Genomic DNA, 27,370 nt, shown 5'->3' with positions numbered 1-27,370 from the left:
TCAATTTAAAGTAGTTTATTCAGTGAAAGTTACAATGCAGTAATTTCCTTTAAATTTATCTTTTAGCCATCAGTTCTGCGTCTTCAGTACCTATACCTGGGGAAAAAAAAAAAATATATATAATTTTTTGGCAAATCTCTTGTAGCTGCGCCACTGCACATCTCTTACATACTAACGATCCCCAGTTTACACTAATACTATCGTACCGTCTTCAAAATTTATGAACGAGCGCTGCAAGCTTTTAGCAGTGCACAAGATAAAATTAAATTTTGAATAAGACACTATTACCCTCCCCACAATTTTACTTTTAACAACTAAGCAATTTCGGGTAGGAAGGCTTACCAACTTATTTTTAAGTCACATTTCACAAACTATACCTAGAACACCAGCAGTGAAGAAAATCAGAAAATTACATTTAATAGACACTTTAGTTACTGCAGTAAGGGAGACGGCAAACAAATTAGTCTACTTAATAGAAAGAAATTTCGATGCAACCGTTTTTCGATAATAAAAGTTTGTCACAATAGAAATGAACCTTGTAAACGAGGTAATGCCAAGCTAATGATTTTTAGCTACTTGCGCTCCACACCCCTAAGCATTGCTGGAGTAAGTGCCGACCATGCGACACTTCCCCAAGAGTCCCAGTGGGATACTTGGACCAGAGTTCCAAGTTACTTTAACTATTTGGACAGACTGAAAATTTAAGACTTGGTACAGGTGGGAAATTCAATTAGTGTCCAAAATTGAAGGAAACTTCTAAATTTGCAAAAAGTGCACGAGAACACGTGTCCAAACAGACCCATTGAGAAAGTAGGTTCAATGTGTATGCATACAATTAACAAGATTAAGTTTAGACATTTAACCAACACAAGGGAAATCTTTTGCATTTTTTAGAAAAACTAAATTAGCACCCAGGTTAAACTAAAGTCCTTGCACAAACGGATGTGTATTTTCAACTTTTGAAGTTTTTCCATGCAATAGGTATTTGAAGCACGACAATCTGCCGCATTATTAAAGTTGCGTTTTCGGTTGTCTAGCCTTTTATTGACTAGACCCTTAAAAAAGTAAAACTAGATACTAACGATTAAACTGGCTCAAGATTGTAAAGTTCACTTTCATACTAAATTTAGTATGGCACTTAAACTAATTTTTCCAGAACATTCAGGTTAATCAAGTTACAGTCTAGAGTTATCAGAAATTAAGTTCTCTAGTAGCCCATCACTTAAATATTTCTATTTATGAAAATGTATACGATACAAATTTAATAGTCTACAAATCTCCGCACCTGTGTCTACCATAGAGCCCATCATCGTAGTACTGTTGATAACCGTGGCCGTACGTGGGACGATACCCGTAGTTGTCCTGGTAGTAACCTTGGCCATACACTGGCTGGTACCGACGATCGTGATAATATTGAGCTGTCGAGAAGTGTAGTAGAGCCATGAACACCAGCAGTAGGACCAGACTCTGAAAACAGTTTTATTTGAACTGTAAATTAAACAAATTTCAAAAACTATTAATACTTACTAAACGCTACGAATAATTTAAAGTTACAATACACTTACAACACAACGCATAATAGACATGATGGATACACAGACAACACTGAGTCTCTCCCAAGCTGTACTGACGCTCCACACCCAAGTGACCCGGTTATATATGCTCCGCCAACACAAGCGGGACCCCGAACAAGCCAGGCTAATGTTGGCTCCAGTCGTCTCGTTTATAAGGGTCGAAACCTCGACCACACGTCTCCACAAACCAACCAATGGTATTCTGCTACAGGCAAACAAGGCAGTCATCACCTGTCGGTTCTTTGTTGAGGTGTTGGACCCATTATCTGCCCACATGTTCTCATTCCCCATTGACTCTCCAAACTTGTTAGTGGGAAGAACCATGCACTCTAAGTTTCCAGTTTAGTGAGTTTCCAAATGTATACTTCCCAGCATCGGGCCGAGTAACATTGATGTTCCAAAAATAATGAGGAGGTAATGAGGGATGGAACAAGCAGAGGGAAGAGCCTCTCCCAGGTCAACTCTCCCATGAGGGACTCACAGAGGGAGTGTCGTTCCCAGGTCAACTTTCCCTTCAGGGACTCTTGAGAGACTCCCTCAAGAGCCAGGTAGCTTTATTTGAGATGCAGGCAAATTTATTTGACATACAGGTAGATATACTTAATACGCAGGTAAATTTACATATGTGAAGGTAGATTTATTTTATATGCTGGTTCCCCCTCCCCATCCAGCCCGTTGGCGTCGTGAGGGGGCTTTGTGGACGGCTGCCGGAGTGTCATGCTCCGTGGGACAGTCCTCTGTCCTTTTCTGGCCTTGCACTCCTGCTGCTGTCTTCTCTAATTGTGCCGGATCACTTTTCCTTTTTCATTATGTTTCGTTTTTCTCCCCCTTTTCTCCTATCTGCTTGTCGTTTCCTGCCGACCTTTTGCTTGTTTTGGATTGTTTCTTTGGACTTCTTCTATTTTGACGCCCGGGTGCTTGAGGAGGCATACTCTTGCACCCGTAGAACTGTAGTACCCAACGTCTCGAGCGAGGGGAACCTTTTATTGTCAATCCCCCTTTCGTCGCTAAACCCGATCTCGACGGACTGACGGTTCTTAAGGTGGCGTTTGTGGGGCGTATACTCACGACGCACCCCTAGGGGGCCCCGGCATGATCGGCGATAGCTTCCTGTTGGGTGTCCTGCCTCTAATTGTGGCTCCATGGTGGGTATGGGGGCACATTCGTGGATGAATTTATCACTCTTCGTACCTATGTCGTTGAATGCTTTTGTTGTACCCTCTCAGGCTCGTGGGGTGGGCGACCAAGCCCCCGAGTCAGTCCGTGTTGGAAGACCAGGCTCTGTAGCCTCCGCTGCATTGGGCCCCGACCTTGCTCCTCCTGTGGCCTCTCTGACTCCTTCCCCTGGCTCCCCTCCCTCCTCTGTGGTTGGGTCGAGCCCCAAGCCCTCAGTGGTGACTACCTCGTCTCCTGGCGCGGCTCCATCTCTAGTTGTAACTACTGCGCCTTTTAACCCCTCTCTCTCTGGGGATTCTTACCGCCGTCCTCGTCACGGCCGCCCTCGCTCGATTCCTTCCAGTTCTGCTACCTATCAAGCCTTGTTTGGTCCCGCTACATGGGCCAAATATTTTGATCTCCTCCCTCTTGATTCTGTGCCTCCTGACGATTTCTCCCTCCATCGACATCTCGTTGATTCTGTGGATGCCTCCATTACTTTCAACCCCACTCGTCTCGGTACACGTGTCGTTGCTGCTCCTTCTCAGGATGCTGCTTCCCGCTTGGCTGCCTTATCCTGCCTTGGCGAGACCCCTGTTCGGGTCTCGAAGAACGCTCAGTTGAATGCCAGTGTTGGCACTATTCTGCTCTCGCCCCATGTTGCGACCGGTGTTTGGGACCTGCGCGACTGCCACGACGATATTCGACATATCCTTGCTGCCCAGGGCCATTCTATTCTCCAGGTGGACACGTTTACTCGTCCCCCTCGTGGTAGTCGCCGTCAACCCCTCCGGGTTGTGTAGATTACCTTTGATGGTAGGACCCTTCCACCCTCTGTCATTCTTGCTGGTGCCAGGTGCTCTGTCCAGGAGTACATTCCTTCTCCTCGGCTCTGTAACAAGTGCTGGAGGTTTGGGCATGGTGCCCTCCGCTGCTCCGGGACTGTCTCTCTCTGCAATTTGTGTGGTGGCGAAGGTCACTCTAAGTCGGAGTGCACTTCTCCCCAGGCTCGTTGCCTCAACTGCGGTGAGGCCCATCCTACCTTCTCTCGTGCGTGTGTCCATTACAAGCTTGAGGCAGCCGTCCTCAACTTGAAGCACCGGGAGCGTTTATCTTTTCTTGAGGCGAGACGCCAGGTTCGCCGGCTCCCGCCTTATGCTCTTATGCTCGCGTGTTGCGCTCTTCCTCTCCTCGTCCTTCCCGCCTTCCTCAGACTCACAACCGTTTCCGAGCCTTGGACCCTGATAAGCCCATTGCCCCCTCCTCTGTTCCTTTGGGTTCTCTCCCGAAGGATCCACCTCCTGGTCCTCTGTCTGGGGTTCCCCTTCTTTCTACTCGGTCTGTCGTGTCTCCTGTGTCGTCTTCCTCGTCTCCCTCCGTTCCTCCTTCCCATCCTTCCCCTCCGTCTCTTGACTCTCCCCGCCGCCTGTCGGTGCGGGCTGATGTCCATCGCTCTCCAAACGGCCGTCATGTGTGCTCTCGTTCAGCTTCTCCTGTTGAGACGCTAGAATCCGTTGCCCAGTACGTGATTGCTGGGACACCTGTCTCTTTACGTCAGAAGCGTAAGCCTGGCTCCTCTCCTTCCTCCTCCCCGGCGGGTAAGAAGGTTTTGCTTTCTTCCTCGGCCCCTACTTCTGCCTCTCTCGCTCCTTCCCCTCCCATTTCGGTGGTTGCGCCCCCTGTTCCTGCTATGGAGGTTTCTTTAACCCTCGCTTCCCTCTCGGTTGCTGCCCTTGCTGAGGTGCGCTCCCCTCTTTCTACCCCCCTCTTCCTGCTGCTGTCCTTGACTGCTCCTCTCCGTTGTCTCCTCCTCTTCCTCCTCCTCCTCCGGACCCCGCCCGCCCACCTCTGATCTGTTCTCCCGTTTCCTTCCCTCCATCTTTGCTCAGTTTACCCATGCCCCCTAACCTTTGACTTTGCTGACCCTGATCCCGACCCTGATATTCTTTAACGTACTCTGTTGCTCTTTTGCCTTTGTTTCTTCCTTTTTCTCTGTTTTTGTCCTTTCTCTTCTCGTCGTTGTCCATTCTTCAATGGAACGTTCGAGGTTATTACGCCAATTTCCTCGAACTCCAACTTCTGATTTCGCGGTTTTCGCCCCTTTGTGTCTGTCTCCAGGAGCCGGTGCTTGGTGCTCCTCCTGGTCGTTTTCGTGGCTATTCCTTTCTCTCCCCCCCCCCCAGCCATTGCTGGGGCTTCTAATTCTTCTGCTCTCTTGATTCGTGCTGATGTTCCCTTTGTTCCTTTACTTTTTCCTTCGCCTCTCCATTGTTCTGCTGCTCGTATCTTCGTGGGGAAATGGTACACAGTTTGTTCCATTTATCTCCCCCCGAGTGTCCCGCTCTCTTATCCTGATTTGAAACACCTCCTAGACTCCTTGCCGGAGCCTGTGCTCCTGCTGGGTGACTTCAATTGTCGTCATTCTCTTTGGGGTGACGTTCTGACGAATACCCGGGGTCGCCTTCTTGAGCCGTTTCTCCTCTCTTCTTCCCTGTCTCTTCTGAATTCTGGTGAGCCCACTCATTTGGACTCTCGGACTCGCACCCTTTCTTGTCTTTATCTTTCTCTCTGCTCTTCTTCTCTTTACTTAGATTTCACGTGGCAGGTTCTTGATGACCTCCATGGAAGTGATCATTTCCCCATCCTTGTTTCCTTTTTCTCTTTTCGCCCTTCCCTCTCTTTCCCTAGGTGGCAGTTTGCTTAGGCAGACTGGACCCTATTTACCCTCAGTGCTGCTCTCTCTGACCTCTCCCTTCTGCCTCTCTCTCGCGCTCTCCTCCTTTTTCATGACACTGTCTTCAACGCTGCCCTCCGCTCTATTCCTCGCTCTTCCTCTCGGGGTCCACGGAAGTGCGTTCCCTGGTGGAATGCGGACTGTGCTCGGGCTGTCCGCTGTAAGCGTGCAGCTTGGAAGAGGCACCACCGTAGGCAGACGACCGATTCTTTTCTTTTCTTTCGGAAAGCGAGTGCGGTGGCCCGTAGGGCCATCCGTACGGCTAAACGTGAATGTTGGGCATCTTATGTCTCGACAATTACGTCGAGACATAAGATTACGAAAGACAATTACGAGACAATTACGAGACAATTACGAAACCCCTCTGACCCAGATCTGGAAGCGTATCCGCAAGATAGCGGGTAAGTTCGTTCCCGATGTTTCACCGGTCCTTCACCTCCATGATACTCTTGTGGCGGACCCGTTGCAGGTCGCTTCCGAACTGGGTTCCCACTTTTCTTCTGTTAGGTCTGGTCTTCATCTTCCCCAATCTTTCCTTCTTCGTAAACCTGTCCTTGAGTCTCGTCCTTAAGATTTCTGCACTCATCTTCGGCTTCCCTATAATGATCCCTTCTCTCTCTCTGAACTTCGTTCTGCCCTGGCCCTCTGCGGTTAAACGGCGGCGGGCTCCGATGGTATTCATTATGAGATGCTTCGCCATCTCCCTCCGTGCACGTCTCAGTATTTACTGAGTCTGTATAATCGGATCTGGGAGTCGTCGTCAGTCCCTGAGGACTGGCTCGATGCCGTTGTCCTCCCTGTTCGCAAACCGGGGTCTCTGGGTACTTCCCCTAAGGACTTTCGCCCTATTGCTCTCACAAGTTGTGTCTGCAAACTCTTTGAACGTATGGTTAACGTTCGTCTGATGTGGTTCCTGGAACACCATCACCTCCTCTCCCCTTCTCAATTTGGTTTCCGCAAGTGCCGCAGCACGACAGATGTCCTGGTGAACTTGGAGGTCTATATTCGTACTGCTTTTGCTGCGAAGACCTCCGTTGTTGCCGTCCTTTTTGACCTGGAAAAGGCTTACGACACCACTTGACGATATCATATTCTATCTCAACTTCATTCTTTTGGCCTTCGTGGTCATCTCCCTCTCTTTCTCTGCAGCTTCCTCTCTCGTCGTTCCTTTCGGGTGCGCCTTGGTACCGCTCTCTCTGCCTCTTTTCAGCAATACGAAGGTGTGCCCCAGGGTAGTGTTCTGAGCACTACTCTTTTTCTGGTTGCCCTCAATGGTCTTCTTTCCTCTCTTCCTTCTGGTGTCTTCTCCGCCCTCTATGTCGATGATCTTACCCTTTGCTGTCAGGGTGATGATTCGCCTCTCCTTCAGCGCCGGCTTCAACTTGCAATTGATGCCGTGTCGTCTTGGGCCACCGATCATGGCTTCAAGTTCTCTACTTCTAAGACTTGTGCCATGACTTTTACGCGGAAACGGGTCGTTCTTCGTCCCTCTTTGTCACTTTATGGTCATCCAATTGAATACAAAGATTCCGCGAAGCTTTTGGGGTTATTCCTTGACACTCGTTTGTCTTGGTCTCCCCATATCTCTTACCTCCGTGTTGAGTGCTCTAAGGCCCTTACCCTCCTTCGGGTCTTGTCCCATACTTCTTGGGGGGCAGATAGGCGCACTCTCCTTACTTTACATTCCTCTCTCGTCCTGTCTAAGCTCGATTATGGTTGCCCTGCTTACTCGTCTGCTTCTCCTTCTACTCTTCGCCGTCTTGATGCTTTGCACCATACTGGGTTGCGCCTCAGTTCTGGTGCCTTTCGTTCGACTCCCATCCTTAGCTTGTATGTTGACACTGGCTTCCTGTCTCTCCAGGACCGCCGTGATCGCTACTGTCTTCGCTATCTTGCGCGGTCCTTGCAACATCCTTCCTCTCGCCTCTGTCGTGCTTTAACTTTTACCCCTCCTGCGGTTCCTGTTCCTCTTCACCACCTCCCTCTTTCTGTCCGGTTATCTCGCCTACAGGATTCTCTTTCCGTTCGTATTTCTGATGTTTCTCCTCGTGTTGTTCCTTGTTTGCCCCCGTGGAGGGTCCCTCTTCCGCTGTTTTGTACATCCTTGACCCGTATCACTAAAGCTTTTACCCCTCCTACGGTTCTAAAACGCCTTTTCCTCGAGCACTTTTCTTCTCACTCCCGCTCCGTTTCTGTCTTCACTGATGGGTCTAAGTCTGCGGATGGTGTTGGCTACTCTGTTGTTTTTCCTGATCGCACTTATATGTGTCGCTTACCTCCGGAGACTAGCATCTTTACAGCGGAGCTTTATGCTATTCTCTATGCTCTTCGTCTCCTGCTTTCTCGTTGTCAGTCTTCCTTTGTAGTTGTTGTTGACTCTCGTAGTGCCCTCATGGCTCTCGGGTCCTTTAATCCGGTTCATCCAGTAGTTGTCGAGATCCAGCATTCGCTGTTTCTTGTTCACAGTAAATTTAAGTCGGTTGAGTTTTGTTTGGTTCCCAGCCATATTGGTGTGTGTTTAAATGAGCGTGCGGATGCTGCCGCCAAGGAAGCTGTCCGCTCTCGTCCCATCTCTCGTAAAGGTATTCCATATACCGACTTTTACCCGGTTATCCATTCCTCAGTCCTTACCTGTTGGCAGGCTTCTTGGTCGTCTGTTACTGGTAACAAACTACGTACTCTTAAATGTTGTGTTTCCTCATGGCCGTCCTCCTTCCACCGTAACCGGCGGTGGGAAACAGCTCTGGCAAGGTTGCGTATTGGCCATACTCGCTTAACCCATGGTCACTTGATGGAGCGCCGCCCTGCTCCTTATTGTCCTAGTTGCATTGTCCCTCTTACGGTCGTGCATGTCCTTCTTGAATGTCCTGAATTCCAGGACGAGCGTGTGTCTTGCTTTCCGACCGCCCCTCGCGGTCACCTGTCCCTCAATAGAATTCTTGGTGACTCGGATACTTTTGATATCGTTCGCCTTATGCGTTTTTGTTCCCGTATTGGCATCCTTGGTGATATTTAGCGCCCTCTGATTATTGTGCACATTTGATGGTGCTACATAGCCTTCCTGGTTTGGTGCCTTCTTTTGATAATTACTTACTTACTTTTCATTTGTTTAGTCTGCCATTTGACTAAATTCCAAAAATATAAAACGTATACGTTTGGAGATCCAACAGTCCATTTTGGAGTGTTTGATCAAATAGTTGCTATATGTTGAGAGTTGATATTTGTTGCTTCAGGTTGTCAAAGCAGACATTCTTGCTTCAGGTTTGACAGAGTAGACATTCTTGCTTCAGGTTTGACAGGGTTGACTTTCTTGCTTCAGGTTTGTCAGAGTAGACATTCTTACATCAGGTTTACGTACTACTTGTTGGCCAGGAGCAATGTTATACCTCCAGACACGAGTTCTACCCGGGCAATCGAAGCTCCCTCCTCTCAAGAATCGTCAAATTCTGGACCTCAAGTCAATTGATGTGTAAGAGAAGAAGAGATACCTGGTATGAAGAAGTTGCAAAGCCAGGTAACGTGGAGGAGAACTACTGGATGCGCTCATTCTGCCCTCCAACACCACATCCAGTACTCTCACGTCGCTAAATTCCATCATGGAAGGTCAATACGTTCAGCAGGCTTATCCCAACCTTGTCAGAGTCAGCCACTACCGAGTCTCTCACAATTGGGTCACATGTCTTGTGTGAATCTAACATTTAATTAACTTCATTAATGATTAATGACACTAGTTTTAATACTAGAGAAAACGTTTGAATATCAGTAATTTACAGCATTTTCTACCATTATACAGCGAGGAAAAGGTGTATTGTTCTTTGGCAAAAACAAAAATATCGTATTTGGGTGCGGCTAGGCTAGCCTCGAATTTGTGTCAATGATTTTTAGTAAATTGCGAGCCATCATTTGACCAGTTGCTGCGTGCAATTGTTGTGAGTTGATATCCAGTGAGACTTTCATTTGTATTTACCCTTTGTGAATATATATAAAGTGTGGCCTGACCCAAGTCGGGCATGTATAGTGGGTGTAGTTGACGAGGACATTATGGGGTAAAGAAATCGTCCATTAAAGCTGTGTTATTCATATTCGGTACTTCCAGTGGCCATGTCTGTATATTCATGTCAAAATAATCAGTTGTCTTTGGTGTGGGTAGACATTGCCGGTATTTTCGTTTAAGTAATATATTGCAGATTCATGATGTTGAGTCAGTGTAAGTCTTAATGAAAAATTTTCCTATAATTTCCTTTGTATAATATAAAATATTAGACACAGCAAATGTTTCAAAAAATAAAATTAACTGCAATACTTTGCCTGTAATAAGAATTCATGATGTCATAGTTCTTCATCCCCTTCGCCACACCAGCTGCTCTCTACCAACCCTCTGGGATGTCAATGCTCCATCAGGATTGAGAGAGACAAAGATAGAGATATACTTGTTACATTCACTTACCCCATAACAAACCCCGGGGAGGATTAATTCACCCACAAACAAGTCAAGGCTGAGTTTCAAGACGGACGGTGAACAAGTGAGCATCTGTCCCATTCATTTTTATACTCATTTTATGTTAAAGGAGTGCTCGCCTGGCTCTGGGCGGAGGCGCATATAAACGCCTGTGAGCTCCTGGTTGTTGGCTGGTGGTAGTTTGTGTTTGTGAGCGGACCCTTGGGGCCGTGGCGGCTGGAGGGATTGCGGCCCCCCTTCATCTCTGTGAAGCGGAGGGATACCATTGGACTAGAATTTACCGGCCCAGCGTCTTATCCGGCAGTTGAGATGGTCATGATTGACATGTTGCGAGTAGATGTGGCGTCTGTGTGCAGCGTTCAACTTGTGTCCGGGCATCGAGCTGTTGTGAAATTCTGCTCCACACCTGTGTATCGTGATTTTGTGGACCGCTATGACAGGAAGACATTTACTCTGCCTGAGGGTTGTGGTTCGGTGTAGTGTTGGACAGGTGCAGTGAAACTACCTATGTGGGAGTTCATGGTGCGTCCCTTTGAGTTCCCTGACTCCCTTCTCCGGCGTCACTTTACCCGGTATGGGCGGGTCTCGAGTGTCCGGATGAATGCAGTCTCCTCCGGGCAGTGGAAGGGTATCCCGAATGGGACCCGCACTGTGGCGCTGCGCTTGAAGGAGGCCATCCCTTCGTCTCTCCTGCTTCTGGGCTTCATGGTACGCGTATTCTATGGGAGGGAGGGGGTCAGCCCCGGACTTGTTTCCGGTGGGGACTCTCGAGCCATCAGGCTGCGGGATGTGATGCGAGCCGGGTCGAGGCTTGTGAACCTCTTCAGGGAGGACGACTTTCCCCCGTTGGCGGTCCTGGACCTGTTGGGTGGTGCTGCTGTGGTGAGTGATACTTCCCAGTCGTGTCGTGCCCCGTTGCTGGTCTCTGATGCCAGCCTCGATGTGGCTGTGGGTGTCGGAGTGGAAGTTAGTGCATCCCCCGGCTCCCGCACCTCAGCCACCTTGCCTGCCTTGTCTCCAGTCGAGTCTGAAGATGTGTTTTCCTGTGGTGTGTGGTCTCATGCCCCGGATGTCGAGGCTGTGCCCCGGCCTGTACTGTCTCCGGCAGTTGTGTCTTTAGCCCGAGTCGACGTGCATGCTGTGATGTCTCCTGCGGTGTGTGGCCCTGTTCCCCGAGTTGATGTGGCTCCGATGTTGACTGATCGTACGCTGCATGGAATTGCGCATCCGACCGGAGGTTCTGCTAAGGGTGCCTTTTGGCGGGGATGATAGTTCCGACGACCTGTGTCCAAGCGTTCGCGGCGAGCTTTGAGTCTGTCTCCGTCTCGTGGTGAGGCCTGGGCTGACGTCAGGGATTTTGGGGACTTCGGAAGTTCGTCTTCTGTGGATGATGATGTGGGCGATGCTGTTGGAGTGCCTGCGGCTCCTGTGGGCCGTGTTGGGTGGTGGGTCCTGTGGTGGGATTGTCGCCTGGCCCTGGTCCGGTGTTTCCTCCGGCTGCCTCTGCGTCCCTGGTTGGTGTTCCCCTTGTTGGGAGGTTGTGGCACCGGCCGAGGTTGTTGGAGAGGGAGGGGACTTTGTGCTGGTTCTTAAGAAAGATTCTGTTCCAGCGGCTCCCGCGCCTCTGGCGTCCATGTCTGTGCCTTCCGGGCATATGCCCTCGGTGATGCCAACCGCTGTGCGGCTTGGCCTCTGCTCAGCCCGTCCCTTTGTTACTATGTTGCCCTCTGTGGTGTCGGCCCCTGGACCATCGCTCTTTGTGATTGTGTCCCCTGCGACTCTGCCCACTATGTTACCGCCCCGTGTCCGGCCGGCTCCTGTGCTTCAGTCCCATGTGGTTCCACCGTCTGTTCCGAAGAGCTCTGTGTGGACTCTTCCCATGATTTCCACCTCCCCCCCCCCCCACCCCCTGCGTGGTGGAGGGCGCCGAGCTGGATGTTCGTGACTTCATGCATCGTCTGCGGGGATCACGTGGTCACGTTAACGCGTCTGCAGAGGTGTGGGCTCAGTGGGATGCCTACAGGAAGAAGTATCCGCATCGTTTCTATCTGGATAAATATGACGAGGATTAACTGTGTGTGTGGTTCTTGCTTTGTATTGCTTTATTTATTTATTTTGATGAGCCAGGTGATATGGGTTATTTTTTCATGTGTTTCTTGCCTGGTTATGGTTCAGTTATAATGCTCAAGTGCTTTTTCCTTTCTGACTGTATTTCATTGTTACCTGTGTTTATCATTCCATTTTGTGTATTGTATGACTTTTGTTTGTGTTTTCTTGTTCTACAGTTTGTCAGTGTGTTTCTTGCTTCGTACATATGAATGATGCTTGTTGATGCTTTTCTGTTTTGTTGTATTTGTGTTTCCCAAATAAAAAGAAAAAAATCACCAGCAACAGGTGAGGCTGAGTTTCAAGACAGACGGTGAACATGTGTGTATCTGTCATGGTTGCGCAAACTCCCCGCAGAGCACGATCACATCACAGCAGCCACATCAACTATACACCGCAGGAGACCTCACAGCGTGCTCGTCGACAGGCCGAAGACACAGCTGCCGGAGACAGTACAGGCCGGGGCGCAGCCTTGACACCTGGGGGCACGAGACTACACACCACAGGAAACATCTGCAGACTCGACTGGAGACAAGGCAGGCAGGGGTGGCTGAGGTGCGGGAGCCGGGGATGCACTAACTTCCACTCCGACACCCACAGCCACATCCAGGCTGGCATCAGACACCAGCAACGGGGCAACAGACGACTGGGGAAATAGCACTCACCACAGCAGCACCCTTCGACAGGTCCGGGACCAACGGGGGAAAGTCGTCCTCCTGAAGAGGCTCACAGGCCCAACCCGGCTCGTATCACAACCCGCAGCCTGATGGCCTGAGAATCCGCACCGGAAACAAGTCCGGGGCTGACGTCCATAGAACAACGCGTACCATGAAGCCCAGAAGCAAGAGAGACGAAGGGATGGGATCCTTCAAGTGCAACGCCACAGTGCGGGGTCCCATTCGGGACACCCTTCCACCGGCCGGAGGAGACTGCATTCATCCGGACACTTCAAAACCCGCCCATACCGGGTAAAGTGACGCTGGAGAAGGGGGTCAGGGAACTCAAAGGGAGCACCATGAACTGCCACATAGGTAGTTTCACTGCACCTGTCCGACACTTCCACTGAACCACCACCCTCAGGCAGAGTAAATGTCCTTCCTGTCATAGCGGTCCACAAAGTCACGATACACAGCCGTGGAGCAGAATTTCACAACAGCTCGATGCCCGGACACAAGTTGAACGCTGCACACAGACGCCACATCCACCCCAACATGTCAATCATGACCATCTCAACTGCCGGATAAGACGCTGGGCCAGTAAATTCTAGTCCAATGGTATCCCTCCGCTTCACAGAGATGAAGGGGGGCCGCAATCCCTCCAGCCGCCACGGCCCCAAGGGTCCGCTCACAAACACAAACTACCACCAGCCAACAACCAGGAGCTCACAGGCGACACGTCCGCCTCCGCCCAGAGCCAGGCGAGCACTCCTTTTGTATAAAATGAGTATAAAAATGAATGGGACAGATACTCACTTGTTCGCCGTCAGTCTTGAAACTCAGCCTTGACCTGTTGCGGGTGAATTAATCCTCCTCGGGGTTTGTCATGGGGTAAGTGAATGTAACATGTATATCTCTATCTTTGTCTCTCTCAATCCTGATGGAGGATTGACATCCCAGAGGGTTGGTAGAGTGCAGCTGGTGTTGGCGAAGGGGATGAAGAAGTATGACATCATGAATTCTTATTACAGGTAAAGTATTGCAGTTAATTTTATTTTTTTGAAACTTTGCAGTGTCTAATATTTTATATTATACTAAGGAAAATATTGGAAAAATTTTCATTAAGACTTACACTGACTCAACATCATAAATCTGCAATATATTACTCAATCGAAAATACCGGCAATGTCTACCCACACCAAAGAAAATGATTATTTTGACATGAATATACAGACATGGCCACCGGAAGTAGCGAATATGAATAACATAGCTTTAATGGACGATTTCTTACCCCATTATGTCCTCGTCAACTACACACCACTATACATGCCCGACTTGGGTCAGGCCACACCTTATATAATTTCAGAAAGGGTAAATACAAAAGTAAAGTCTCACTGGATATCAACTCACAACAATTACACGCAGTAAATGGTCAAATTGATGGCATGCAATTTACTAAAAATCATTGACACAAATTCGAGGCTAGCCTAGCTGCACCCAAAATACGATATTTTTGTTTTTGCCAAAGAACAATGCACTTTTCCTCGCTGTATAATGGTAGAAAATACTGTAAATTACTGATATTCAAACGTTTTCTCTAGTATTAAGATTAGTGTCATTAATCATTAATGAAGTTCATTAAAGTCTAGATTCACACAAGAAATATGACCCAACTGTGAGAGACTCGGTAGTGGCTGACTCCTGACAAGATCGGGACAAGACTGCTGAACGTGATGGAACCATGATGGTTCCATCAAGATCATCTATCATGAACCTTCCATGATGGAATTTATCGACGAGAGAGGACTAGATGTGGTGTTGGAGTGCAGAAGAGCGCATCCAGTAGTTCTCCTCCACGTTACCTAGCTTTAAACATCTTCATACCAGGTATCTCTCCTTCTCTTACACATCAATTGACTTGCGGTCAATGATTTGACGATTCTTGAAAGAAGGAGCTTCGATTGCCCGGGTAGGACTCGTGTCTGGAAGTATAACACTGCTCCTGGCCAACAAGTGGAATGTAAACCTGATGTAAGAATGTCTACTCTGTCAAACCTGAAGCAAGAATATCAACTCTGTCAAACATATAGCAACTATCTGATCAAACACTCCAAAATGGACTGTTGGATTTCCAAACGCATACGTTTTATATTATTGAATTTACCCAAAAGGCGGACTAAACGAAATGAAAAGTAACCAAAGATCCTAGCCTAACTTAACCTAACCTAGCCTAACCAAACCTAACCTAGCCTAACCTAGCAAGGCCTAGACTAACCTAGTCTAACCTAACCTAGCAATCCTTGGTCAAATATTCGCTGTCCTGAGCCTAGTATAGCACATATAATCTATACATTGGCCAAAGAATGTTTGAGTTTGGTTTATTATTGGAATTTCGTGACGTTTACAAAATTGCCAGAACTAACGTGACATTGTTGGCTGTAACAGTCCTTTTGTGTACCATGGACCAACTAGTTGCTGTAAGCACTGTCACTCTCAGGGAATGGGTTTACATGTGGTAAGCGAAGTGCCGTGTTGCCTTCTCCTTGTACCTCGGAGAAGGAAATAAGCAGCCTTCAGGAGCCTCGCGTCCTTTCCTTTAAGAATCGACCAATCCGCTGCAAAAGTCGACGATTAGTTTAAATTACAGCACCGCAATATTGACGTTTTCTATGGCTCAGCATCGATAGGTTAGGTGGGTTGCTTGGGGGCATGCTGTTGCATTGCTGTTGGGGGCTGCTAAAGGCAGTTGCATCTTCTTCCGAGTTATCAATCGAGAGAACGTGTATCACATCAACTTACATCAATGATATCTCTGGAGACGTTTCTTTCATTGGTAGTGTTTTAATAATAATAATAATTATTATTATTATTGATTCATTGTGTCGGGGGCAGGCAGCCAGTTTATATAAATATATGTCCTTGTTATGCTTATATCGAGGTCTCCCACCCACACAGGGGCGAACTACTGACCAACCCCCCTACCCCCCCAGGAGGCAACCCTACAAAAAAGCTGAATAACTCCCGGGTACCCATTTACTCCTAGGTGAACAGGTGCATTGGACGATATGAAATGCACCCAACCATTTCTGTCCCGGTATTCGAACTAGGAATTCTGGATTGTGAGTCGAGAACACACCCGACTGTACCACCGGGATCCCTTTTCCAGACTTTCGTCTCCCTATCGATCAAAAGGTTGAATATCTCACGACTGAATTATTCATTTCTCATCGCCCCAGAAGCTGAGCAACAGCGCTGAATATTGCCAAACTTGAGCTTGCTAGTGTCTGGAGCTGAGATATATTGAGGGCTGGGATCTGCAGCTGAGACATGTTGAGGACTGAAGTCCTAACTTTAGAGATACAGAAGGTTTGGGTTAAGAGCCAATAGATAAAGAAGGGCATGTCTAAAGTCGAGAGATAGAGAAGGCAGGGGTCTGAGGCTAAGAGATAGAGAGGTCTGGGGCTAACGGATAGAGAGGGCTGGGTCTGGGGCTAAGAGATAGGGAGGACTGGGGCTAAGGGATAGAGAGGGTTGGGGTCTGGGGGCTAAGAGAAAGAGAGGGCTGGGGTCTGAGGCTAAGAGATAGAGAGGGCTGGGGGCCTGGGGCTAAGAGACAGAGAGGGCTGGGGTTTGAGGCTAACAGATAGAGAGGGCTGGTGTCTGGTGCTAAGAGATAGAGAGGGCTGGGGTGAGGGGCTAAGAGATAGAGAGGGCTGGAGTCTGGGGCTAAGAGATAGAGAGGGTTGGGGTCTGGGGCTAAGAGATAGAGAGGGCTGGGTCTGGGCTAAGAGATAGAGAGGGCTGGAGTCTGGGGCTAAGAGATAGAGAGGGCTGGGGGTCTGGGGCTAAGAGATAGAGAGGGCTGGGGTCTGGGGCTAAGAGATAGAGAGGGCTGGGGTCTGGGGCTAAGAGATAGAGAGGGCTGGGGTCTGGGGCTAAGAGATAGAGAGGTCTGGGGTCTGGGGCTAAGAGATAGAGAGGGCTGGGGTCTGGGGCTAAGAGATAGAAAGGGCTGTGGTTTGGGGCTAAGAGATAGAGAGGGCTGTGGTTTGGGGCTAAGAGATAGAGAGGGCTGGGATCTGGGGCTAAGATATAGAGAGGGCTGGGATCTGGGGCTAAGAGATAGAAAAGGGCTGGTATCTGGGGCTAAGAGATAGAGAGGGGTGGTATCTGGGGCTAAGAGATAGAGAGGGGCTGGGATCTGGGGCTAAGAGATAGAAAGGGCTGGGGTCTGAGGCTAAGAGATAGAGAGGGCTGGGTCTGGGGCTAAGAGATAGAAAGGGCTGGGGTTTGGGGCTAAGAGATAGAAAGGGCTGTGGTTTGGGGCTAAGAGATAGAGAGGGCTGGGATCTGGGGCTAAGATATAGAGAGGGCTGGGATCTGGGGCTAAGAGATAGAAAGGGCTGGTATCTGGGGCTAAGAGATAGAGAGGGGTGGTATCTGGGGCTAAGAGATAGAGAGGGCTGGGGTCTGAGGCTAGGAGATAGAAAGGGCTGGGTCTGAGGCTAAGAGATAGAGAGGGCTGGTATCTGGCGCTAAGAGATAGAGAGGGCTGGGGTCTAGGGCTAAGAGATAGAGAGGGCTGGGGTCTGAGGGTAAGAGATAGAGAGGGCTGGGGTCTGGGACTAAGAGATAGAGAGGGCTGGGGTCTGGGGCTAAGAGATAGAGAGGGCTGGGATCTGGGGCTAAGAGATAGAGAGGGCTGGGGTCTGAGGCTAACAGATAGAGAGGGCTGGTGTCTGGGGCTAAGGGATAGAGAGGGCTGGGGTCTGGGGCTAAGAGATAGAGAGGGCTGGGGTCTGGGGCTAAGAGATAGAGAGGGCTGGGATCTTGGGCTAAGAGATAGAGAGAGCTGGTATCTGGGGCTAAGATATAGAGAGGGCTGGTATCTGGGGCTAAGAGATGGTGAGGTCTGGAGTCTGGGGCTAATAGATACAGAGGGCTGGGATCTGAGGTTAGGAGATAGAGAGGGCTGGGGTTGGAGCTAACAGATAAGAGAGGGCTAGGGTCTGAGGCTAAGAGACAGAGAGGGTCTGAGGCTAACAGATAGAGAGGGCTACGGGGTGAGGCTAACAGATAGAGAGGGCTAGGGTCTGAGGCTAAGAGATAGAGAGGGCTGGGATCTGGGGCTAAGAGATAGAGAGGGCTGGGGTCTGGGGCTAACAGATAGTGAGGGCTAGCGTCTGAGGCTAAGAGATTAGAGAGAGCTGAGGTCTGGGGCTAAGAGACAGAGAGGGCTGGGGTCTGAGGCTAAGAGATAGAGAGAGCTGGGGTCTGGGCTAAGAGATAGAGAGGGCTGGGGTCTGGGGCTAAGAGATAGAGAGGTCTGGGGTCTGGGGCTAAGAGATAGAGAGGGCTTGGGTTTGGGGCTAAGAGATAGAAAGGGCTGGGGTCTGGGGCTAAGAGATAGAGAGGGCTGGGATCTGGGCTAAGATATAGAGAAGGCTGGGATCTGGGGCTAAGAGATAGAAAGGGCTGGTATCTGGGGCTAAGAGATAGAGAGGGCTGGTATCTGGGGCTAAGAGATAGAGAGAGCTGGGGTCTGAGGCTAGGAGATAGAAAGGGCTGGAGTCTGAGGCTGAGAGATAGAGAGGGCTGGGATCTGGGGCTAAGATATATAGAGAGCTGGGATCTGGGGCTAAGAGATAGAGAGGGCAGGTATCTGGGGCTAAGAGATAGAGAGGGCTGGGGTCTGAGGCTAACAGATAGAGAGGGCTGGGGTCTGGGCTAAGAGATAGAGAGGTCTGGGGTCTGGGGCTAAGAGATAGAGAGGTCTGGGGTCTGGGGCTAAGAGATAGAGAGGTCTGGGGTCTGGGGCTAAGAGATAGAGAGGGCTTGGGTTGGGGCTAAGAGATAGAAAGGGCTGGAGTCTGAGGCTGAGAGATAGAGAGGGCTGGGATCTGGGGCTAAGATATATAGAGAGCTGGGATCTGGGGCTAAGAGATAGAGAGGGCAGGTATCTGGGGCTAAGAGATAGAGAGGGCTAGGGGTCTGAGGCTAACAGATAGAGAGGGCTGGGGTCTGGGGCTAAGAGATAGAGAGGGCTGGGGTCTTGGGCTAAGAGATAGAGAGGGCTAGGGTCTGAGGCTAACAGATAGAGAGGGCTAGGGGGTGAGGCTTACAGATAGAGAGGGCTAGGGTCTCAGGCTAAGAGATAGAGAGGGCTGGGGTCTGGGGCTAAGAGATAGAAAGGGCTGGGGTCTGAGGCTAAGAGATAGAGAGGGCTGGGGTCTGAGGCTAAGAGATAGAGAGGGCTGGGGGTCTGGGGCTAAAATATAGAGAGGGCTGGGGTCTGGGGCTAAGAGATAGAGTGGGCTGAGGGCTGAGGATGAAATATACTGCTAGAGTAGGACTAAGGTTTGGACACCTGACACACTGGAAGCAGTAGGCAAGGCCTGACACCAGGAGCTGAGAGAATATCAAACTGGGGGCTAAAACTGAGACACGTGTGGGGCTGGGAGTTGAAGTTGAGAGCTGGGACAAGCTGGGAATGGCAATAAGCCTGGGGGGCTAAGGCTGATAGACGTGGAAACATAAAAATGGTTGTTCCAAAGCTGGCTAAACTCTCCTCCTGAACTGCCTCTATTTCCAGTGCTGGTTGGCAGCGCTCGACATGCAAAAGTGAGTCACTGAGCAAACTGGTGTGTTTGTCCTGTATAACACGGACGGTGAGGCGGGGGGGGGGAGGAGGAAGAGTAGAGGAAGGAGGAAGAGTAGAGGAAGGAGGAAGAGTAGTGAGAGCAGTAAATATAACACAAACTTGGTCATCAGGTAAGAATTGAGAATAAATGTTAATCTGCGCTTCACTAAACTCTCTATGGAAAGGGAACACGATAGAAAAGTGGAAGGCTCTCTCCACTGGCTGACCCTTCCAGCTACCACTATGGTCAGGAAAACATAATTAATTGGTATTAGCAACATGGCGCAGTGAAATATTGCACGATATTTTGACAAGTTATGAGAAATAATATTCCTTCTTGTCCAGGGGTGATATGATTACGTCATACGAGATACTGAGGGGAATGGACAAGGTGAACAAGGAAAGCTTCTTAAAGTGAGAGAAAATAGGACAAAACAGACTTAATGGAAATAGGAAAAGAAAAATAAGTTGAATAAATGTTAGGAAATATTAAGTCCCAGTACGGGACGCCAACAATATTGAAAGAAGAAGTTGTGTAAGCCACCTCCAGCCACAATTTTATAGTGAGACTTGACATGAACTTTGAAAATCAGACTAAGTTAAAATATATCGCAACAGGAAGAGCAGTGCTAGTAAGCAGGGCAAAAAAGATCAAAACCTTAGTTCACTGTTGTCACTAAAATGTAAGCAGTAACTACCAAGAACTACAACAAAATAAAGCACCACCACTACAGTTGCTGCTGCTACTTCCAGCAAACACAATGCTACAAGGACACAACGACGACCATTACAACTAGGGCGTTGCGGGTGGTTTTTGGTGTGGCCATGTAGGCCGGTGTGATGGGGCTCCCATTACCCCCCCTGTCCTGCGGTAATCGACGATTGGCCTGGAATTCTCCGGTCAAGCGACTTACCATGCACTGGAGTTGGTGCTGTTTGACCTACTGCATGTGGATGTGGTTGGTGTGCAGATTCTCTCAGGTTACTGGGTGGTGGTGAAGTTCGGTTCCCAGGTTGTCTTCCAGGATTTCGTCCGGCGCCTGAATGGGTGCTCCTTCCAGCTGCCTGAGGATGGTGGTCCAGTGATTGCTTCGGACAGGAGCGGCACGACCACGTATGTCGTCATTAACAGGGCTCTGTTTGAGTTCCCTGAGGACCTCTTGCGGCATTACTTCGCCCAGCATGGGTGCGTGTTAAATGTCCGGATGAAAGTTGTCTCCTCAGGTAGGTGGAAGGGCGTCCTGAGTGGAACAGGAATGTTGGTCATACGCTTGAGGACTGCTATCTCCTCTTCAATCCAGCTCATGGGTTTTATCCGTGAGGATTTTCTATGCTGGTCAGCCTCGTATGTGACTCTGGTGTGGCTTGTCGGTGCACCAGGCTGCGAGTTGTACTGCTGGCGGTGTGGGGCAAGTGAACCTCTTCCGGGAGGAGAACTTCCCGCCGTTGGAGAGCCTGAGAGACTCCGTTTGTAATGAGAGATGTTATGTCCTGTCCTGCGGATGGGCTGGAGGTATCCATGGTGTCTACGGACCATCCGGTTGACGATGTGGGTGACGCGGACTTCGTGGAAGTGGAGCGGGTCGTCCTGCTCCCGCCGAACCTTGCCGTGTCTCCCCCTCCTCCGACTGCTGGGGCAGTGTCCGTGGGAGCTGGTGTGGTGAATGATGCTGCCGGATTGGTTATGATGACGGTTCCTGTGGTTCCCACTGTGGCGCCTGTGGTAGTACATGGCCTTGTGCCTTCGAGGGCCGCCGCAGCTGAAGTGTTACGTGGCCGTGGTGTCCCCGTGGTGGAGGGGGTCAGTGGTGTGGCGGCTATGTTACCTGTTTCTGCTCCGGTGTCTACTGTATCCCTGGTTGCAGGTTCCCCACGATTGGGAGGTTGTCGCCACAGTTGCGGTGAGGGGTGCAGGGTGGGTGTTGGTTATGGTTTTGATGGCGGATTCTGGGCAGATGGCCATCTTTGCCTCGGCCCTTCGTGCTGCTGGCCCCGGTGCCTCCACCTATGCTTCGGCCGAGTGGGCTACAGCCCCTCGTGCTGCGGCCCCCTGTGCTCCCTTCTCCTGTGCTTCTGCCCTCCGTGCAACAGCCTCCTGTGTAGCAGTCTTCTGTGCTCCATCCTTCCGTGCAGCGGAGCTCTGCGCTGAAGTCTTCTGAAGTGCATCCTTCTGTACAGCAGCTTTCGGTGTTTGCGGATGTTCCGGTATTTATGCAACGACCCAATAGTCACTCGCTTGCTGGGGGCGCTTCCGATGTGGAGTGGGCGTTTTGGAGTACGTATTGTGACAAATATCCTTGGAGAAGTTTTCCTGAGAAATATGTGGATTAGGGGGGGGGGGTTGCCGGTTGTGGTGCTTGTTTTCTGCTTTGCTGGGTGCTTTTGTCTGTTTTTTTGTATTTTGGTGCTTTGGCCCTCTTTCTTTATGAGTGTGTGTGTTTGTGTTTTTGCCTTGGTTTCTCACGATTCCGTTCTTCATTCTCCCAGTCTTGCCGTGTACTTGGGTTGTCTGTTGTGATGCTGTGTGTTGCCACTTGTCCTGCCTGAGTAGGGTTGGCGGCCCTGATGTATGTGCTTGTCATGTACCTTAGTTGGGGCGGGGAAGGTGCATATTGCTGCAGTTTGTAAATTACTATATTCCGCGGTGTGTAGTGTGTCCCGTGGTGCTTCGGGGCTTTCTGGTATGTAGCGCCGTTGTCGGCGGTTACCGTGTATAAGTTCATTATTTGTATTTAATATTTCTGTTTGAGGTGTTATTATGTACGTGTGGTTTTATATGTCTAGTTACGTCGCTCTGGTGTTTGGATTGTATGTTTTGGTTGTTCATGTTTTACTTGTTATGCTTATTGTTTTGTACAAATGTTTTATGTTTCGTGCGTGTTCCTATGTTCAATGATATCCCGCTTGTTTATGTACTTGCTCATGTGTTTTCCACTTTGTTTTCGTGTAACTTTCCCTGTTTTTTTCTTGATCTGTTCCGTTATGGTGCGTTGGCGCACATTTTGTATTGTATTTATTCAGTTTTATATATAAAAAAAAGAAAAAATATAAATCTCTCTACATGCTCTCGCTGTTCAATGTCAACTTTGTAAACGTTAACTACAAAATTAATCGCTTAATGCCTGTAAAAAATATATTTATATATTCGTGTTATTGAAGTCTATAATATTGATGTTTACAAAATAATAGGAAAATGTATTCCAATATTCTTTGACAATGTATAAGCATAACATTGGCATTGTCCTTCATCTATTTTATGAAGTTTCAACAAGAAACTTTCCCTAAGTTTCTTGTTGCTGATTCTACCTGAATCTGAAAAATTTCTGTCTATATCCCAATATATTTACTTATATAACAATAAATCTATTTGCATAATATATAAAGCAACCAACATATAAAATAAATCTCCCTGCACATAAGTAAATATATGTGCTTATTAAGTATATATACCTGTATGTCAAATAAATCTTCCTGAATTTCAAATAAATTTGCCTGCAACTCAAATAAAGCTACCTGGCTCTTGAGGGAGTCTCTCAAAGAGTCCCTCATGGGAGAGTTGACCTGGGAGAGGCTCTTCCCTCTGTTTGTTCCGTCCCTCATTACCTCCTCATTATTTTGGGAACTTCAATGTTACTCGGCCCGATGCTGGGAAGTATACATTTGGTAACTCATTAAACTGTAAACTTAGAGTGCATGGTTCTTCCCACTAACAAGTTTGGAGAGTCAATGGGGAATGGGAACATGTGGGCAGATAATGGGTCCAACACCTCAACGAAAAACCGACAGGTGTTGACTGCCTTGTTTGCCTGTGAGTGAATGCCATTGGTTGGTTTGTGGAGACGTGTGGTCGAGGTTTCGACCCTTATAAACGAGACGACTGGAGCCAACATTAGCCTGGCTTGTTCGGGGTCCCGCTTGTGTTGGCGGAGCATATATAACCGGGTCACTTGGCTGTGGAGCGTCAGTACAGCTTGGGAGACTCTCAGTGTTGTCTGTGTTTCCATCATGTTTACTATGCGTTTTGTCGTAAGTGTATTATGATTTTAAATTATTCGTAACATTTAATGTGTATTAATAGTTTATTATGAAATTTTTTGGATTTGTAGTTTAACTAAAACGTTGCTTTCAGAGCCTGGTTCTCCTGCTGGTGCTCATGGCTCTACTGCACTTCTCGACGGCTCAATATTGGCACGATCGTCGGTACCAGCCAGTGTATGGCCAAGGTTACTACCAGGACAACTACGGGTATCGTCCCACGTACGGCCACGGTTATCAACAGTACTACGATGACGGGCTCTATGGTAGACACAGGTGTGTACATGGGAAGTTTAAGTAGATTTATGGATCATATTTGTAATAAATTAATTCTTTATGAAAATTAATAATTGGAAAACAAATGCCTCAAACTTTAAACGAACGTGATTAAGGTTCACTTTATGAAAGATTCGTATCTAAATACTGCCATACTAATTTTAGTATAAAACAAAACTTTTAAAATCTTCAGCCGGTTCACTCATTCGTATCTTGCATTGCCTCTTAATACAGTTGGATAACTGATAAATCAATATTACGGCAGATTGTCGTTTCACTTACTAGATGAGAATTCAAATTTGAATATGCCTCTATTCCCAGGCCTTTAGTTAAACCTAGTTAAGTTTGGTCTGTATCTTGGAAAAGATATCGACCACGTGTTGACCCTTGTGTTGGGTTAAGTGTCTAAACTTAGTCTTGTGTTCAATGGAAGTATATTTAACCTGCTTCTCAATGGGATCTGTCTTAACCCTTGACACGCATTCTCGTATACTTTTAATTGTTTAAATTTAGAACTTTCCTTCACATTTTGGATACTGAATTTCCCGCCTGTACTGGAAATCCTTAAATACTCTCAATAGTTTAAACTTTACTAGTGGTTAAAGTAGACTAGTTTAATAGTAGCAAAAACTTTGCACGGCCTCCTGGTTGGTACTTCCACCTGCAGTGACTACGGATGTGCAACATTACAATAAAGCGAGCAAGAAATGCCTAATAACCATTGGCTTGGCTTAACCTCTTTAGGTTAATATCGGTTGTGCCGGAAACTTTGCGCAGTTATCGGTAAATTACTTGCATTGCGATTTCTCTAGTGCTTAGACAAATTTGTTTGTAGTCTCTCATACTGCAGTAATTTTTCTATTAATATAAATGTGATTTTCTTAACTGCTAGTGTTCTGGGGTACATTTAGTGAAACATTTAATTAAGAATCATTCGAATAGTTGGTAACCCTTCCTACCAAGAATTTTTTTTCCAAATGTAATATTATGGACAGGGTGATAGTCTTATTAAAAATTTATTCGTATGCACTGCTAAAAGCTGCGTGCTCGGTCATGAATTTTTACACTTGGACTAAATTTCTATTACTGCCTGGAAGACTGAAATTTTGACTTTTCCGTTTATACCACAATCTTAAATTCTTAAATGCGGGTGTGGATCTGGTTAGATAGATTACTAATGGGTGCCGAGTATTCTTCCCCATCTCTCATTTATCGCACATGGGCTTAAGGTATTAGTGTATTTGAAAGTAAAAATAGTTCGCACAAATACAGAACTAAATGACTTATTGTCCACCAGATATTTCTTGCATTACTTTGTAAAGGTCACGCTTTGGCAGCCTTAAGGACGTGGTCCCACATCCTTGAATACTTCCCTGGGGAAAATTCTATGTTCACACTTGTGATAAATATTAGCCTTGATAGCCTTGCTTTCACTAAAAGAGCTGTTGTGTTCTCGGTCTTAATCTGAATCTTTCTAAAAGCGTGGTTTACTGTTCTTACTGTCATTCTAAAACGATAAAATACCTTGACGCTAAATGGCTTCCACCACGAAACTGACGGTAAATTGTATGCAAAATTGGGTATAATTTCTAGACTTCGTACGCTTATTTTGTAAAGTTTAGTGTGTTTAGGTTTTTTTCTTTGCACGCACGCGCACACAGTCCATGGTATCTAGTTACTTGGAATGTGAAGAAAATTGGGTGACACTGGGACTTGCCAGAAGGAAGGTGCGAAGCTATTGTAGACTACCGATGTTGCAGCTTAAAATGATTAAAAAAAAATTTTTATTCTTTTTCAGGTATAGGTACTGAAGACCAAGCAAGAACTGATGGCTGGGAGAATAAATTTAAGATTACCGTTTTGTAACTTGGACTGAATAAACTGCATCCAATGAATTATTTTTACCATCCAATAATAAAATTCTAGGTTCATGTAATGTTACCCGTTAACAAAGTTAATATTAAATCCAACGGTAGTAAAACTGTACTAGAAAGTCCCAAATGTCTAAGTTTTATTTAATCTCTGACCAGTAATAAACTTCAGCTTGAAATGCTGAATCTACCAGACACTGAACCTCACGAACCTTAAAAAGTTTACCCGAGCTACATCAGACTAATGGCTATTGACAGCCTTCCTAGTACTTGGGGTACTGCTTCGTATAAACTAGAAAGCTTCTTTTCTAGACTACCTTCTGCATAAATATAATGTCAACGTTGAACTTCGCTCTGGGCGACTGGGGCCCCCCTCCTCCCATCACTACCGTGCGCACGGTCCTTGCAACATCTTTCCTCTCGCCTCTGTCGTGCTTTAACTTTTGCCCCTCCTGCGGTTCCTGTTTCCCTTCATCACCACCTTTGTCAGATTATCTCTTGCAGGATTCTCCTTTCGTTCGTTTTTCTAATGTTTCTCCTAGTGTTCCGTCTTTGCCCCCATAGTGAATCCCCCTTCCACAGTCTTGTACATCCTTGACCCGCATCACTAAGCTTTTACCCCTCCTACAGTACTAACACCTTTTCCTCGAGCACTTCTCACTCCCGCTCAGTTTGTCTTCACCGATGGGTCTAAGTCTGCGGATGGTGTTGGCTACTGTTCTTCATGATCGCACTTATATGTATTGCTTACCTCCGGAGACTAGCATATTCACAGCGGAGCTTTATGCTATTCTCCATGCTCTTCGTCTCCTGCTCTCTCGTTGTCAGTCTTCCTTTGTTGTAGACTCGTAGTGCCCTCATGGCTCTCGGGTCCTTTAATCCGGTTCATCCAGTAGTTGTAGAGATCCAGCATTGGCCGTTTATGTTCACAGTAAATTAAAGTCGGTCGAGTTTTGTTGGGTTCCCAGCTATATTGGCCTCTTTAAATGAGCGTGCGGATGCTGCCGCCAAGGAAGCTGTCTGCTCTTGTCCTATCTCGTAAAGGTATTCCATATTCAGACTTTTACCTGGTTATCCATTCCTCCGTCCTTGCCCGTTGGCAGGCTTCTTGGTCGTCTGTTACTGCTAACAAACTATGTACTATGAAGTGTTGCCTCGTGGCCGTCCTCCTACCACTGTAACCGGCGATGGGAAACGGCTCTGGCGAGGATGCGTATTGGCCATACTCGCTTAACCCATGGTCACTTGATGGAGCGCTACCCTGCTCCTTATTGTCCTAATTGCATTATCCCTCATAGTCTTGCATTGTCCTTCTTGAATGTCTCGACTTCCAGGACGAGTGTCTTGCTTTCCAACCGCCTCTCGTGGTCACCTGTCCCTCGGTAGAATTCTTGGTGACTCCGATACTTTTGACAACGTTCGCCTAGTGCGTTTTTGTTCTCGTATTGGCATCCTTGGCGATATTTAGCGCCCTCTGATTATTCCGCACATTTGACGGTGCTACATAGCCTTCTCAGTTTGGTGCCTTTTGATAATTGCTTGCTTCCAATAGAGCATGTGCAAATGGTTATCGAATGCCAGCTGTTCGTAGCAGATTTTTTGTGCCAAAGTAAATTTGTAGGCTAAAACATACAACCTTAGTGGGTTCAACCTTGACGCTTCGGCAGTGCTGAAAATAAACTGGCTTGACCAGATTTAAGGACCCGAGCCATGAGGGCACAGTCAAAAACTACAAAGACCCCCCCTCCCTGTCCAGCTCGTTGTCGCCGTGAGGGGGCTTGGTGGGTGGCTGCCAGTGTGATGCTCCTTGGGGCGGTCCCCCTGTCCTTTTGTAGCCTTGTGCTCCTGCTGGTGTCTTCACAAA

The 27,370-nt window shown here is 47.9% G+C and overlaps 1 protein-coding gene and 1 long non-coding RNA gene across 2 annotated transcripts; one reads left to right on the top strand and one right to left on the bottom strand.

Moving 5' to 3' along the window:
- LOC138356908 (uncharacterized) lies at positions 1–1,913 on the bottom strand. The gene is made up of 3 exons (XM_069313442.1): positions 1,566–1,913; positions 1,286–1,467; positions 1–96 (listed from the first exon to the last, which is right to left on the bottom strand). Exons 1-3 carry the CDS (start codon positions 1,896–1,898, stop codon positions 84–86), a joined length of 528 nt encoding a protein of 175 aa, XP_069169543.1. The 5' UTR covers positions 1,899–1,913; the 3' UTR covers positions 1–83.
- LOC123771767 (uncharacterized) lies at positions 1,905–25,530 on the top strand. The gene is made up of 4 exons (XR_011224719.1): positions 1,905–1,919; positions 23,111–23,350; positions 23,454–23,635; positions 25,434–25,530. It is a non-coding gene; the product is annotated as an uncharacterized lncRNA (long non-coding RNA).
- Positions 25,531–27,370: the final 1,840 nt, after the last annotated feature.

Source organism: Procambarus clarkii, chromosome 75, assembly GCF_040958095.1.
Source record: "Procambarus clarkii isolate CNS0578487 chromosome 75, FALCON_Pclarkii_2.0, whole genome shotgun sequence".
NCBI classification, from domain to species: Eukaryota; Metazoa; Arthropoda; class Malacostraca; order Decapoda; family Cambaridae; genus Procambarus; species Procambarus clarkii.
The sequence above is the reverse complement of the archived record's forward strand: the minus strand, read 5'-3'. Positions and strand labels throughout refer to the sequence as shown.

Bases quoted from the DNA above. Each gene is read 5' to 3' on its own strand.
- LOC138356908 (XM_069313442.1), bottom strand. From the start codon at position 1,898: ATGGTTCTTCCCACTAACAAGTTTGGAGAGTCAATGGGGAATGAGAAC. The intron at 1,468-1,565 runs GTAAGTGTATTG...AACTGTTTTCAG, and splicing joins TGTCTATTATGCGTTGTGTT to AGTCTGGTCCTACTGCTGGT.